We start from the raw sequence: 15557 nt of genomic DNA, 5'->3' as shown, positions 1-15557 counted from the left end.
AATGTATAGAGATACAATAGTACATCAAAACCTGTACCTGAAAATTTTTAAAGCCTTACTCCAGGAATGGCATTTGTTTGAACCAAGCCGGTATTAACAAATTATTTCCTTCACTAATTGATGCAGAAACCGTCAGCTCTGTATAAACTATATGTAGCATTAGCTACATACAGTAAACTGCACTGTGTTCCGGCAGCGGTATGGAGATTTCTCGTCCCGTTCCCAGAACAATGATTAAGCCTGAGTTCTACACAACCATTCAGAGGAAGCCTTGTATTTTTATGAATGAATAAGCTTCCCTAGATAATCTGAGGTGGAGAATGTGATGTCATCCGCTCACCTGTGCACTTTGGAGGAGGTTTTATATTAAAAAATAAATAAGAAAAAAAACACACAAAAAAAAAAAAACACAAGGCTTCCTGTGAAGGGCTGGGGTGGAGAGGCGGGTAGATGAGGCCACAATCTCCATCACAACCAGAGGCAGCCTTGCATTCATTAATAAAAATACAAGACTTCCTGAGCATCTCTGAGCAGAACTCCCCATACGGCTGCCAAAGTACAGTGCCATATAATATAGACAATTTTTTGAAGTGCTAATGGCCGGTGCATCGATTGATGAAGGAAATACGTCATTTGGATCAGCTTGGCTTAAACTATTTGTCACAGGGCCCATTCACTCAAGGGCTATTGATTGGGGTGTGATTAACAGATTACATGTTAAAGTGATGCTGAAATCATATCTGCTGCAAGTGGGTTGTGAAGGTGCTATGAAATGCAAAATCACTGCAGTGCATTAATGAACATAATGTATGTTAGCGCAATGCAATGGTGTAAATGGGCCCTTACTGAATGATAGCTCATATGGGTTTGTAGGAGCAAACAGTAGGAGTATCCAACTTCTTACATATTAAACTCTGTGTGTTCTGAACAGAGATGAATAATTGTTGGGGATAATATTAACCCCTTCCCGTCGAGCGTATGCAGATGTGCATACTCTGCTTTCTGGGGTTATATCGGGATGATGCCCGCAGCTGCAGGCATCATCCCAGTACCATTGTTTAAAGAGGGCACTTGACTTCCCAGGGATAACAACCAATGTGGCTAAAAGCTGCTCGGCTGTTATCCCAGAGGCGCGGGAGAGGACAGCCGATCAACGAAACCGATCAGCGGCTAGTGACAGACTGGAAAGAAGCTGGAAACTGCTTTGTTAAAGTCTCCTGATTGTAAACACGGAAGCAACGTCACGTTACTTCCTGTTTACTTGGCTGCCAATGGAGCCAGCTTTTAAAAAAATATACAGTATTCAGAATTGCCAAAAATGGCGATCTGAATACTTTGAAGTGCAAAGGAGGGATTTGGGGTCTTTTAGACGCCCGATCCATCCGTAAAGAGTACCTGTCACCATCTATTACTGTCACAAGGGATGTTTACAGTCCTTGTGACAGCAAAAAAGTGACCAAAATGTTTTTTTTTTTAAAACACAATTTAATCATATAAAAATTAAATAAATTAAATAAGAAAAAGTTTTTTTTTAAAGCGCCCCTGTCCCCGCGAGCTCACGCAGCAAAGAAAACACATACAGAAGTTGTGCCCGCATCTGTAAACGGTGTTCAAATCACACATGTGCGGTATCGCCTTGATCATCAGAGCGAGAGAAATAATTCTAGCACTAGACCTCCTCTGTAACTCTAACCTGGTAACCGTAAATAAAATAAAAATTTAAAGCGTGGCTATGGAGATTTTTAGGTACTGTCGTTTTTCGCCATTCCACGAGTGCGTGCAATTATAAAGTGTGACATGTTTGGTAATCTGTTTACTCGGTGTAACATCATCTTTCACATATACAAAAAAATTGGGCTAACTTTACTGTTTCTTTATTTTTAAATTAATGAAAGTGACCCGCAAAGAATATGGGTCAACACCAAATGGCAGAAATAGGCTTAGCCATGAAAGGGTTAAACCAGGTCACTCAAACAGATGTAGAACTCAGAGAATCTCTATTCACTAATCTCATGCTGGTTGCAAGTGGAAATTGCCAAAACATACGCAACATTTGCTTGAATAATAGCAACTATCTATTAAAATGTGTGACTTTTACAGCCTGTATTAATTTGATTTCTAAAAGGTTATAGTGGGGAGAAGTTGTTAAAAAAAAACATATTTCCTGAGATAACAAGCAGGGGTTATCAACAGTCCAAGACAAATGCTTATACCATCTTACCAACTGTAATCTGACAGGTGAGTCATGTCTGGGGACAGCATGTTTGTAGTTCCTTGAAACAGCCTCTTTGGTTGGGTTTCCATTTCCATTTCAACTGAAAGTATGAATATAAAAACTGGTTTATTGAAAGTCCTGAGGTCTTTACATAAATCAATATATTTTTTTTAACTTTCTACAGGAAATAGAGAGAAATTCCTGGCAACGATTTGGTAATCAGGATTCAAAGCAAGTAGGTTATAGTAAAAATCCACCAGATTTATGTAATCTGAGCAGTATGCTTGGTGGAGGATAAACACTATTGGCTTGGTGGTGTAACACATAATCAGGGATTGTGGATAAGAAGGCAATGACATATGAACATTGAGTAGTACACATTGGACCGTACTGTCATTTTTTGTCATTGTGGACTGTTTGCACTTTATAATATTGTTACAGCATAAGTAATGTCATATCCAGAGGTTGTTTTTGGGAAATAGATGTATTAGTGCTGCCAGCATTTCTGCAGAGGTTGAAGGGGTGGGGAGTCAGCCTGTTAGTACTAGACCAAACGCCGCACACTGCATCAAACTGCTCTGTATGGTGTCATCCCAGAAGTAAGCCGCTTCTAAAGATGATGCACAACAAAGCCTGCAAACAGTTTGCTAAAGACAAGCAGACTAAGGACATGGATTACTGGAACTATATCCAGTGGTCTGATGAGACCAAGATAAACATATTTGGTCCAGATGGTGTCAAGCGTGTGTCGCGGCTACCAGGTGAGGTGTACAAAGACAAGTGTTTCTTGCCTACAGACAAGCATGGTGGTGGGAGTGTCATGGTCTGGGGCTGCACGAGTGCTGCCAGCACTGAGAAGCTACAGTTCATGAGGGAACAATGAATATCAATACGTACTGTGACATACTGAAGCAGAGCATGATCCCATCCCTCCAGAGACTGGGCTGCAGGGCAGTATTCCAACATAACGACCCCAAACACACCTCCAAGACGACCACTGCCTTGCTAAAGAAGCTGAGGGTAAAGCTGATGGATTGGCCAATCATGTCTCCAGACCTAAACCCGAATGAGCATCTGTGGGGCATCCTCAAATGGAAGGTGGAGGAGCTTAAGGTCTATAACATCCATCAGCTCTGAGATGTCGTCATGGAGGAGTGGAAGAGGACTCCAGTTGGCAACCTGTGAAGCTGTGGTGAACTCCATGCCAAAGAGGGTAGGCAGTGCTGGAAAATAATCATGACCACACAAAATATTGACACTTTGAGCAAATTTGGACATTTTCACTTAAGGGTGTACTCACTTTTGTTGCCAGCGGTTTAAACATTAATGACTGCTTGTTGAGTTATTTTCAGGGGACAGCAAATTTACGCTGTTATACAAGCTGTACACTCACTACTTTACATTGTAGCAAAGTGTAATTTCTTCAGTGATAATCACATGTAAACATATAATAAAATATTTGAAAAAAAGTGAGTGGTGTACTCACTTTTGTGAGATACTGTGTGTATATATGTATACTGTATATACATACAGACACACACACATACATACATAGTGGGGAGAACAAATATTTGATACACTGTCGATTTTGCAGGTTTTCCTACTTGCAAAGCATGTAGCGGTCTGTAATTTGTATCATAGATACTCTTCAATGTGAGAGATGGAATCTAAAATCCAGAAAATCACAGTGTATGATTTTTAAGTAATTAATTTGCATTTTATTGCAGGACATAAGTATTTGATACACCAGAACAGCAGTACTTGATATTTGGTACAGAAACCTTTGTTTGCAATTAGAGGGATCAAACATTTCCTGTAGTTCTTGACCAGGTTTGAGCACACTGCAGCAGAGATTTTGGCCCACCCCTCCATACAGACCTTCTCTGGCTTCTTCAGGTCTCAGGGCTGTCGCTGGGCAATACGGACTTTAAGCTCCCTCCAAAGATTTTCGATTGGGTTCAGGTCTCGAGACTGGCTAGGCCATCCCAGGACCTTGAGATGCTTCTTACGGAGCCACTCCTTAGTTGCCCTGGCTGTGTGTGTCGGGTGGTTGTCATGCTGGATGACCCAGCCACGACCCATCTTCAATGCTCTTACTGAGGGAAGGAGGTTGTTGGCCAAGATCTCACTATACATGGTCCCATCCATCTTCCCCTCAATACGGTGCAGTCGTCCTATCCCCATTGCAGAAAAGCAGCCCCAAAGAATGTTTCCAACTCCACGCTTCAAGGTTGGGATGGTGTTCTTGGGGTTGTACTCATCCTTCTTCCTCCAAACACGGCGAGTGGAGTTTAGACCAAAAAGCTCTATTTTTGTCTCGTCAGACCACATGACCTTCTCCCACTCCTCCTCTGGATCATCCAGATGGTCATTGGCAAACTTCAGACGGGCCTGGACAAGCGATGGCTTGAGCAGGGGGACCTTGCGTGCGCTGCAGGTTTTTAATCGATGACGGCGTAGTGGGTTACTAATGGTTTTCTTTGAGACGGTGGTCCCAACTCTTCAGGTCATTGACCAGGTCCTGCCGTGTAGTTCTGGGCTGATCCCTCACCTTCCTCATGATCATTGATGCCCCACGAGGTGACATCTTGCATGGCGCCCAAGACCGAGGGAAATTGACTGTCATCTTGAACTTCTTACATTTTCTAATAATTGCGCCAACAGTTGTTGCCTTCTCACCAAGCTGCTTGCCTATTGTCCTGTAGCCTACGCCAGCCTTGTGCAGGTCTACAATTTTATCCCTGATGTCCAGCTCTCTGGTCTTGTCCATTGTGGAGAGGTTAGAGTCTGTTTGAGTGCGTGGTCAGGTGTCTTTTATACAGATAACGAGTTCAAACAGGTGCACTTAATACAGGTAATGATCACAAAGATTGGATCCGACTGGAGCAGTCCTTTGTTCGGCTCCCTCTTACACACCTGCCATGGATATCTTCATCGCTCATTCCGAGAGATTCGTTACCCAACCCGTTCATTCAGGCCACTACACAGAGATTCAGGGAAGCTTGCAAATTCCTACAATTGACACCTACCCCGGGTCCTTTGACGCCTTTGGACCATAATCCAGAATTCCCAGCAGGCATATCCCGACGTCTACCTCATACAGATTCCTCTACACTTAAACCAACTGCACACAATTTCTTCCAAAATGGGGAACTCCTCACGCATTCCCTTATGTCCTCAAGATTCTCGGAATACCACATTCCCTTCTTCAAATACCTACAAATTCGACACTTTCTCCAAGATCCAAATAGAAGCGGATGTTGGCATAGAAACCTCACACCCTTCGAAACTTTATGCACCAGTCAGGAACCCCAAAGACACGTCATCTCTCTGGTATACTCACTTCTTTTCTCCTCATATGCTATTAAACAAGACGCTTTAGTGAAACGTTGGGAATCAGATCTTAACTTGAACCTCACCACCGCAGATTGGGAAAACATTTTTTATAAAACTCACAAGGCCTCGATTAATGCACTACTCAAGAAAACAGATTTAAAATACTTTCACGCTGGTACAGAACCCCTGACAAAATTCACAAATTTCACCCCTCCACCCCTCCTAACTGTTGGAGATGCAATGGACCCATCGGCACACTTCTTCACATATGGTGGGATTGCCCACTCATTCAAGCATTTTGGACTGAAATACACAAACTGATTTCTCAAATTACAACATACACCCCGGACTTCTCGCCGGCACAGTTTTTATTACATCACACTCACACATCCAAACGAGCATACACTAAATCCCTTACTATTCACCTCATTAATGCAGCTACTCTGTGTGTTCCTGTACACTGGAGAAGCACAACACCTCCGTCTATAGCTGAATGGATAAAAAGAGTGGATACTATAGCCGAAATGGAGGAACTTATACACCAGGCACTTGATAAGCCCACTACTTATAGTTCAACATGGGCTTGTTGGACACATTTCCGTAATTCCATGTCATCCGTTAATCCTGGGAACACAGGGGTGCCCAGCTCACTGAACATTCCGACAACTCCACCTCACTAGGTCATCAGGTTAATTATCCTTCGAGGTGCTCTCCCAGTATTGCAGTTGACATTCTTATGATACATCTTGTATTGTCTCCCTCTACTTGTCCTTCTCTATCTTCCACTACCCCTTCTCTGGTCGCAGTCTGAGCCCTCTAGGGGCGACCGGAGTCAGGTATATATTAATCTAACTTTCCCACGATACCCAATTTTCCCTTCCCTATATTCCCACCCCCTTCCCCCTAACTTTGGCTACTATGTTTCTCGACCCTCATTATTTGGCTTGTAAAGTACACGTTCCATTTTTTCATTGCTTATTTTCCTAATTTTGAGGAATTGTTATATTACTAGCTGCTTATCCTGTTCAGACTGATTTCTGACAACAGTTATTATTCTGCCTTGTGTACAGTCGCTTATGCCTGTATTGCTTTGTATTCTGAAAAACCCAATAAAATACTTTGGAAAAAAAAAAAAATACAGGTAATGAGTGGAGAACAGGAGGGCTTTTTAAAGAAAAAAATAACAGGTCTGTGAGAGCCGGAATTCTTACTTGTTGGTAGGTGATCAAATACTTAGGTCATGCAATAAAATGCAAATTAATTATTTAAAAATCATACAATACGATTTTCTGGATTTTTGTTTTAGATTCCGTCTCTCACAGTTGAAGAGTACCTATGATAAAAATTACAGACCTTTACATGCTTTGTAAGTAGGAAAACCTGCAAATACGGCAGTGTATCAAATACTTCTTCTCCCCTCTATATATATATATATATATATACACACACACACATTCTTTTATAAATACTGTCACCAAAGGAAGTGCTGTGACATACTACTGTGGCAATAATCATATACAATGGCAGGCTGCTCCAATATCACTGTATGTCTGTGCCGCCAGCCATTATTTCTGATCAATGCCACAGCAGAACAATGTCACCAGATCAGTAATGTTAGTAAGTATCCCTAATCACCACCACAACAGTCAGTGTCCTTAATCACTGCTGCACCATTCACAGTGTCCTTTGTGTTTAACTTCTTTTTAACAAAACTATACTCCCACAAAAGCTTATGGCCAAAAGTGCTCATAAAGGCAGAATAGCCAAGTGTTTCTGCATTTGTAAGCTTTTATTCTGTCAGTTTTTTTTTCAGCTGAAAAACTCCTCTACAAATAAACTAGTTACAGGTTTTTTTTCAGACAGAAAACGCTGATAAAAGCCTAATGCCACATACACACGGTCAGATTTTCCAACGGAAGCTTTTTGTCGGAAATTCCGACCGCGTGTAGGCTCCATCGGAATTTCCGATACACAAAATTTGAGATCAGGATCTCAAATTTTCCGACAACAAAATACGTTGTTGGAAATTCCGATCGTGTGTACACCATTCCGACGCACAAAGTTCCACACATGCTCAGAATCAAGCATAATAGCCGTAAATGAACGTATTGAACTTAAATTTTCTTGGCTCGTCGTACGTCACTGCGTTCTTGACATTTGGAATTTCCGACAACATTGTGTGACCGTGCGTATGCAAGACAAGTTTGAGCCAACATCCGCCGGAAAAAAAGCCACATTATTGCTATTTTCTTTAGTATTTTGCACTCTGTATTTGCGTCCTTATTGAGCCCGAGTTGGTAGCATGCACAGTGCCCCGGAGTTCTCTCTCCCTTGCTCAAAACAAGGGCATTCCCAAGTCACCGTAACACCACAGGGCCATGATATCAAGGGAACAAGATCATCTACCTATTTAATGTGTCATGCTAGGTTAAGAGCCCAATCAAAGATATTAGGTATTCTCTACAGATATGTAATTTTCCTATTTAACGCAATAAAATGATTTTTCTTAATTCAAACAGCAAAATACTTGGTATGGACTAACTATAAAAGATGTCAAATTTCTTTAAAAAAGAAACCTCAAAAGACATTTACATCAGTTAAGGGCAACCTGATGTTTTCTTGCTGTTGTGGAGGTTTGATGACTACCAGCATTTATGATAGAGGCTGGCAGGGTATTCTGGGATTTTTAGTGTTAAAAAAACTAGACACAAAAGGTTTCCAGCATATGCTTTTTTTAATCATACCTTTTCTTTTTATAGGGCCCAGGGCACTTGGACGAATGCAGTTGATGGGGCTCTGGCTCCTCCTGCTAATAAAAATGTGGTATATCATGATAAAAATTTAAATAGTTCACATTATTAAATGCATTATTTTCTACTGCATTGTTGCCATCAGATTAGTTGCTGCTGACAGTAAACAAGACATTTGAGGGCCAATGTATAGACATTACCGTGCTGATTATGAACCAATTTAATTGTCTAGCAAAAACCTCATTCGACACTCCTCCCTTGACTGATATTGCGGTAATGTATTTTTTGAGAGACAGTATTTTGGAGTATCCAATTTAACTTTGATCATTTTTTTTTATTCTTTATACTTTTTGGGAGCCTAACCACTTACAGGTCCCCGAAAACCAAGCACCGCCTTCAGGCTTTCTAATGCCGCGTACACACGTAGCAGACTATCCGGTGTTGCTGGCCCCGTCACCTGGTATGGACTTAAAGGGGAATCCCTACACCGAAAAATCGGTGTGGGGGTCCCCCCTAGGTCCATATCAGACCCTTATCGGAGCACGCTACCCGGCCGGCCAGGAAAGGGGGTGGGGACGAGCGAGCGCCCCCCTCCTGAGCCGTACCAGGCCGCGTGCCCTCAACATGGGGGGGTGCCTTGGGGAAGCGGGGGAGGGGCCACGCAGCCCCCCCACCCCAAAGCACCTTGTCCCCATGTTGATGAGGACAAGGGCCTCTTCCCAACAACCCTGGCCGTTGGTTGATGGGGTCTGCCCCCCGGCCCCATGTGAATGAGTATAGGGTACAATGTACCCCTACCCATTCACCTGTAAGAAAAAAAAAAGTAAAAAAAAAAAAACACAACACACAAGGGTTAAAATAGTTTACTGCACAGCTCCGGGGGTCTTCTTCCATCTTCAGGGGTCTTCTCGCCGGACTCCTCCGCTATCTTCAGGGCGGCGGCGAAGAAGAAAGCCGGGCTCCTCCAAGTCCAGCGAGAAGACCCCCGAAGATGGAAGAAGACCCCCGGAGCTGTGCAATAAACTATTTTAACCCTTGTGTTTTTTTTAACTTTTTTTCACAGGTGAATGGGTAGGGGTACATTGTACCCCATACTCATTCACATAGTGTGGGGGGGTCGGGATCCGGGGGCCCCCTTATTTAAAGGGGGCTCACGGATTCAGATAAGCCCCCCGCCCGCAGATCCCGACAACCAACGGCCAGGGTTGTTGGGAAGAGGCCTCTGTTCTCATCAACATGGGGACAAGGTGCTTTGGGGTGGGGGGGGCGCAAGGGGGCCATGTTGAGGGCAAGTGGCCTGGTACGGCTCGGGGGGGGGGGCGCTTGCTCGTCCCCACCCCCTTTCCTTGCCGGCCGGGTTGCATGCTCAGATAAGGGTCTGATATGGATCTGGGGGGGACCACCACGCCGATTTTTCGGCGTAGGGATTCCCCTTTATGTCCATACCAGGTGACGGGGCCAGCGATGCCTCCTTCGCTGGCCCCGGCTACCTGGAGACGCACTCAAAATGAGTGGACTTTTCTCTGGGCGGGAAAAGTCCTTTCATTTCAAAGTACGGCGGACTGGCACACACATGGCCGTACTGTCTGCCGAAATGCGAGTCCGGCGGACAGATTGGAGTGCAAAAATACTTTTAGTCCGCCAGACTTTTGGGTAAAAAAAAGTCTGTACGAGGCATAAGGGAGTAAAATGGTGATTTCACTCCTCACTACCCATCCCAGTTTCGGAGGCCCTGAAATGTCAAGATAGCACAAAACCTCCCAAATGACCCCATTTTGGAAAGTAGACACCCCAAGCTATTTGCTGAGAGGCATGTTGAGTATTTTGCAGATTCCGCTTTTTTTCCGCAAAGCTGTGAAAATTAAAAAAAGAAAAATAATTTTTCCTTTGCTTTCTTCATTTTCAAAAACAAATGAGAGCTGCAAAATGCTCACCATACCTCTTAGCAAATACCTTGACACTTTTTGTTTACATGAAAAAAAATATATTTTTTTTGCTAGAAATTTACTTTGAACCCCCAAAACCTAATTATATATATATATATATATATATATATATATATATATATATATATATATATATATATATATATATATATATATATATATATATTGTATATATTATAATGGACTCAAACACACTATATTGCCCAAATGTAGCGGTGACAAACTACATACATTTTTAAAAGCCTTTACAGGTTGCCATTTCAGATTTACAGATGTCTACTGCTAAAATGACTGCCCTCAATCAGATGTTCGCGGTGATACCTCACATGCAAGGTGCTATTGCCGTTTACATATGACAGGAGACTGATGCTTGCGTTCACCTTTGTGTGCGAGCATCGGGGGACAGGAGTGCTTTTTATTATTTTGCTTCTTTTTTTTTTTCTTTTTTTTTTTACACTGCTCCTTTCATTTTTTATTTTTTTTAATTTTCATTGTCACAGGGAATGTAAATATCCCCAATGATGGCAATAGGTAGTCACAGGTACTCTTTTAAAAAAAAAAAAAAAATTGGGATCTATTAAACTCTAGAGCTCTCCTCTACCTTGAAAGCATCTGAACACACCAAGATCAGTGTGATAAGATGCTTTTCCAATGGTGCCGTTTATATCCGGCGAAAGCGAAGTTATGAAATGCTCGTAACGGTGGGGCAGGAGAGGCAGAGAAATACATGGAAGACGATGGAAGGGGGACGTTCCTTACCACTGATTATAAAAGCAGTCTAGCGGCTAATTAGCCGCTAGGATTGCCTTTACATGAAAGCCAGCCACTAACTGAAAAGAATGATACCAAGATAATACCTACACCTGTAGGCATCATTCTGGTATAACCACTCAAACTCCAGCAACATACCAGTACGTTGATGGTCATATATTGTAATATTCTTTTTTTTCCATGCAGCCTGTGGGCTGAACGAAAAAAAAAATAGAGAGATTGATCGGTGGGTGGGTATACCCACCATTAGAATACCGCCCTGCATCCACCCACTTCTAAGGATGGTCAAAAATAAGGAGGAGAGCAAGAGAGTGGGACTTTACATGAAGAGTTTTGACCAGGCTTAATTGCAGGGTCACATATACTGAAGGGGGGGGGGGGGGGGCACTGGAGTGGACACAAGGACACGTGCCATCACCCGTTGCTTTGGATGTTTTGAACTGTGAATGAATGTTTTGTGGCTTTTGAGCCACTCATCGGGAGCAAGTGCGTGATGTATCTAAAACAGATTTATTAAACAAATATATATATATTCAGACTATTCATATAATAATAATAATTCTATTTTAGATACATCACGTGCTTGCTTCTGACGAGTGGCTCAAAAGCCACGAAATGCGTAGAGCTACCGGATGCCATGTTTCTACCAATACCGAGACCTTTAAGTCATTATGCAATACCCACCTTTACAGTGATACTGTAGTGCTGGATGTATGACCAGGGTGTACTAAGCCACTGGTGCTTGGCAGTTAACTAGAAGGATGAGTGGCACTAGTACTGGCTCTCTGCTCCATACGAGAGCCCTGTGGTTCTTGCACCTCAACAGAAGAATGGGGTCAGGTACATTTGGCCTTAGCAGGGACCACTACTCCGTCCTCAAAGCTATCAGTCAGTGTGCTGATGTCTACTGGATCGTATTCTGAGCCTCAATCTGACAGATGGGTGACTTCCTCTTCACTCATCTGTCATGCTCAGAAATGTGTAGGCCTCTTCACTAGTGTACCTCCTATTGGACATTGTGGCCACTAAATTTACAGGTACAACTCACAGGCAAAAAGAGCACCTGATTGTCAGAGCCTGCTTAAATCGCTCCCAAAAAAAAAAAAAAAAAAAACTTAGCATGCTCAGGGATCAGGTCTGAATGTGTGAACACTGCAGTTATGTGTGTTGTGTTTTGTAAGTGACAGTGATCGATTGATTGATACTGCACTTGGGTGGGCTGGGCAGAGGGGCTAAACGCAGGTGCTAGCCAGTATCTGGGCTGCGTTTTTGTGAACCCTAAACTACTGGGGATGCTAGTATAGATCTGATCAGATCAAAGATATTGATCCGTTCAGACATACTACTAAGGGAGGTTTATGGTGCGTGCGTGGGTGTTAGTGCTACTGGCACTAATCCGACGCTGCCTGGGGCTGACGCAGACCCTAACTGACGCAGACCCTAACTGACGCTAAAATCTAACTGATGTCCCCTGCCGGGTGATCAGGGGGTTAAACCTTTATTAGATAATATACAGCGAGTACCCTGACACTATAAACAAATAACTAACTAGCGTCACCCATAACACGAATACGGCAAATAGAAAATAGATCTACTAGTTACACCGGTGACAGGGGGTGAAAGGGATAACCGGGGGTAAACCTTTATTTAGGGTTGTACCCTAGACCTACCTGGGCCTACTACTAGCTGCCCTAATGCTGACTAATGTCACAAGTGACACCAATCCAGTGATCAGGAAAAAGCTGAAAACTGCAATTGGTGACACAGTGACAGGGAGTGAAGGGGTTAACGGTGGGGTGAAATGTGTGCCTACATGTACTGCGTCAGTGTAGTGTTGGTGCAACTCATTTTTAGACGTCCTCTCTGGAACCGAAAATAATTCCACGAGGGGAGAGGACATCAATTCCCCTTTCTGTGTTTACGCTTACATTCAGGGAAAGCATTTCATTGGTCAGAACTGATCAGCAGGTCCAGACCAAAAATCATTGGCCTGGACCTGAAGACTGGTCGGGTCTGCAACAAATCAGATCGCTGTGGGCATGCATGCACGACCCCTGCCTGCGAGTGACGTAAGGGTACGTCTTTTTGCGCACCCGTGCCATTCTGTCGACTTATATCGACGTGAGCCGGTCGGGAACCAGTTAATCAGTCTTGATCCTGCCTACTCCTGTGCCTCACTCATAAGAATAATGGATGGCCTAACTGACTACGAGATGTGAAAAGGAGTAACGCTGGGCTCGACTTTCTGGCACCTTCTTATAAAAAGTGTCCTGATGTCCTGGGATCCTCAAGTTTTTCAAAGGTTTGTACAGGTACCCCTGGATAATTTCTTACAGTCATGGAAGTGGTACATCAACTTGGTCGTTATAACAGGCATGTTTTAATTTTTGTAGCATCCAGCAGTAAATTTAAGTCTGAATTCCAACTCTTTTCACTATAACTAAAGGGAATGATCAACCCTAGCATAGATCATACCTCTGTACCATGTTGCTCAGTTGTCTGTAGATCCCCTGATATTCAGGGTTTAGTTGGGGCTTTGTATCATGTGACACACTGTATATCGTGCTGACTGACTCTGTCCCTTCCTAGCAGCAGCAGAGGCTGCAACACTCCTCTTTTAGTCTTTCAGACTCTGAGCAATGTAACTTCCTTCACAGCTCTGATGGTGAGTGGAATTGAATACATCCTAATTAGCATTCAACCCCGCCCAGTCACAGCTACAGGAACAGTCCAAACCTCCCAAGTCCCGCCTCACAGATCACAGCATTATTCAAGAAGGAGACAACTTCATACACAGCCTCTTCTAAAAGCTAGCTGTGCTCATGCATTGGATTCAAGCATTGAATAGATCACAATTAGAATTCAATCCCGCAGTTAAATATGCCGACTAGTGTGAACAGGGAAAGTCCCACTCCTCAGATCCCGCCCTCTTAGAACCCTGCTCTCTGTGAAGATTTACAGGTAGACAGACACCATTTTAGTTTTATCCAGATGTATTTACCATGCAACGTATAACATCCAAGTGAAAGATATAACATCAACATGTCAGAATTTTTTTTTAATAGAACCCCCAAGTTGGAAAAATTATCACCCCCTTGTGTCAGTATTTTGTTGAACCACCTTTTGCTTTAATTACCGCTTTAAGTGTGTTGGGATTTGTCTCTACCAACTTTGCACATCCAGGCCTGATCTAGAGAGGGTCTGTGTTGTACCAAATACCTTCCACTTCTTAATAATAGACTTCACTGTGCTTCTAGGCATTGATAAAGCCTCTGAAATGTATTTTGTATCCATCTTCTGACTTGTGCCTGTCCATAACGTTATCCCGTAGAACTTTTGAAAGCGCCTTGCCACTCCTTCATGGTTTGCTTCAGTTGCACTACCAAGGACTGAAATGTTCCAAGAAAGTTATTTCCATGCCAAGCTAATCACAAGCTAATAGCAGTTAAAAGTCAAATGGCTTTGTGTGTCATTGAGGTGGTGATTAGGCACACCTATTTAAGTTTACAAGTCACTTTTAGGAGGGGGTGACCCTTTTTCCAACTCCGCGATTCTGTTTTTTGAATGGTTTTATTTTTTTCTGACATGTTAGTGTTATATCTTTCACTTGGATGTTATAAGTTGCCCTAAGTAAATACAGTTAGATAAAAGAAAAACTGGGTCTGTCTTCATTTCAGGCTGCAAAGTAGCAAAGATTTTTATTTTATTTTTTTAAAGGGGGCGATTCTTTTCTTTACCCACTGTATGAAGGAAACACCTTCATAATAACCTCCCATAGCCCTTCCCCTGTAGTCGTGCAGTAAGCCATTATTATATGGCATACTGCAAGACAGGAATGACACAGAAGGTATGACGCATTTACACTTTTCACCACCCACATGAAGGTACAGAAACAGTCACAGTAACCCTAGGACCCATCCGGCATAACTCCCAGAACTGGTACAAGTGACTCCTATAGCCCGCCCTGAAGCTACAGAGGCTCAAAGGATCATGGGACATGTTGTATCAGGACTGTAAAAGTAAGGAAACAGGAAGTCAGAGAACGGAGATTCAGCCAGGAGGAGTAACATCACAGACACAGAAACCTTATCTATACAACCAGGGCCATCTTTAACACAGGGCAAAAGGGACAGCTGCCCCAGGCCCAGTCATTGTTGTGGGGCCCAAAAAAAGCTGCCCCATGAACCTATGCTGCCTGTAAATAGTTGATGAGTGAATTTGGATTGGCCCAAAAAGTGTTTGTCCAGGGTCCAATCAATATTAAAGACGGCCCTGTATACAGCTGAAGGAGGTAAATTACACACAAACTGACAGTGGGGTTGTGTTTTATTTACATGCACAAAGTATCTGTTATTTTGGGGAGGAAAAGGTGGAGTTCTTCTTTCTTTACATGCGCAAATGTATCTAGTGAATGGGGAGGGGAGACATATCACAGTCTGTAAGAAGAGCAAGTGTCCTGAGTGTTTAGGCCAGTGTTTAAGCCTAATGACAGGTCAGGTGTTCTAAGAAATTACGTTTTGGTGGTGCTTTCCTCTGCTA

At 43.0% G+C, this 15557-nt stretch overlaps 1 protein-coding gene across 3 annotated transcripts in view; it reads right to left on the bottom strand.

Moving 5' to 3' along the window:
* The window catches only part of LOC143996860 (PABIR family member 2-like), an 83979-nt gene that overhangs the window by 7958 nt on the left and 60464 nt on the right, over positions 1-15557 (bottom strand). For 2 of the 3 annotated variants that reach the window (XM_077492186.1, XM_077492331.1), the window contains 2 exons: positions 8296-8360; positions 2222-2315 (listed from right to left, as the gene is read on the bottom strand). In XM_077492186.1, the coding sequence (XP_077348312.1) occupies positions 2222-2315; positions 8296-8360 (159 nt within the window). The remainder of the gene's footprint in view (positions 1-2221; positions 2316-8295; positions 8361-15557) is intronic. The other variant, XM_077492262.1, reaches the window with a different exon arrangement.

Source organism: Lithobates pipiens, unplaced genomic scaffold (genome assembly GCF_037356315.1).
Source record: "Lithobates pipiens isolate NorthernLeopardFrog02 unplaced genomic scaffold, aLitPip1_a1.2 Scaffold_1, whole genome shotgun sequence".
NCBI classification, from domain to species: Eukaryota; Metazoa; Chordata; class Amphibia; order Anura; family Ranidae; genus Lithobates; species Lithobates pipiens.
This window is presented reverse-complemented; position numbering and strand designations above follow the sequence as displayed.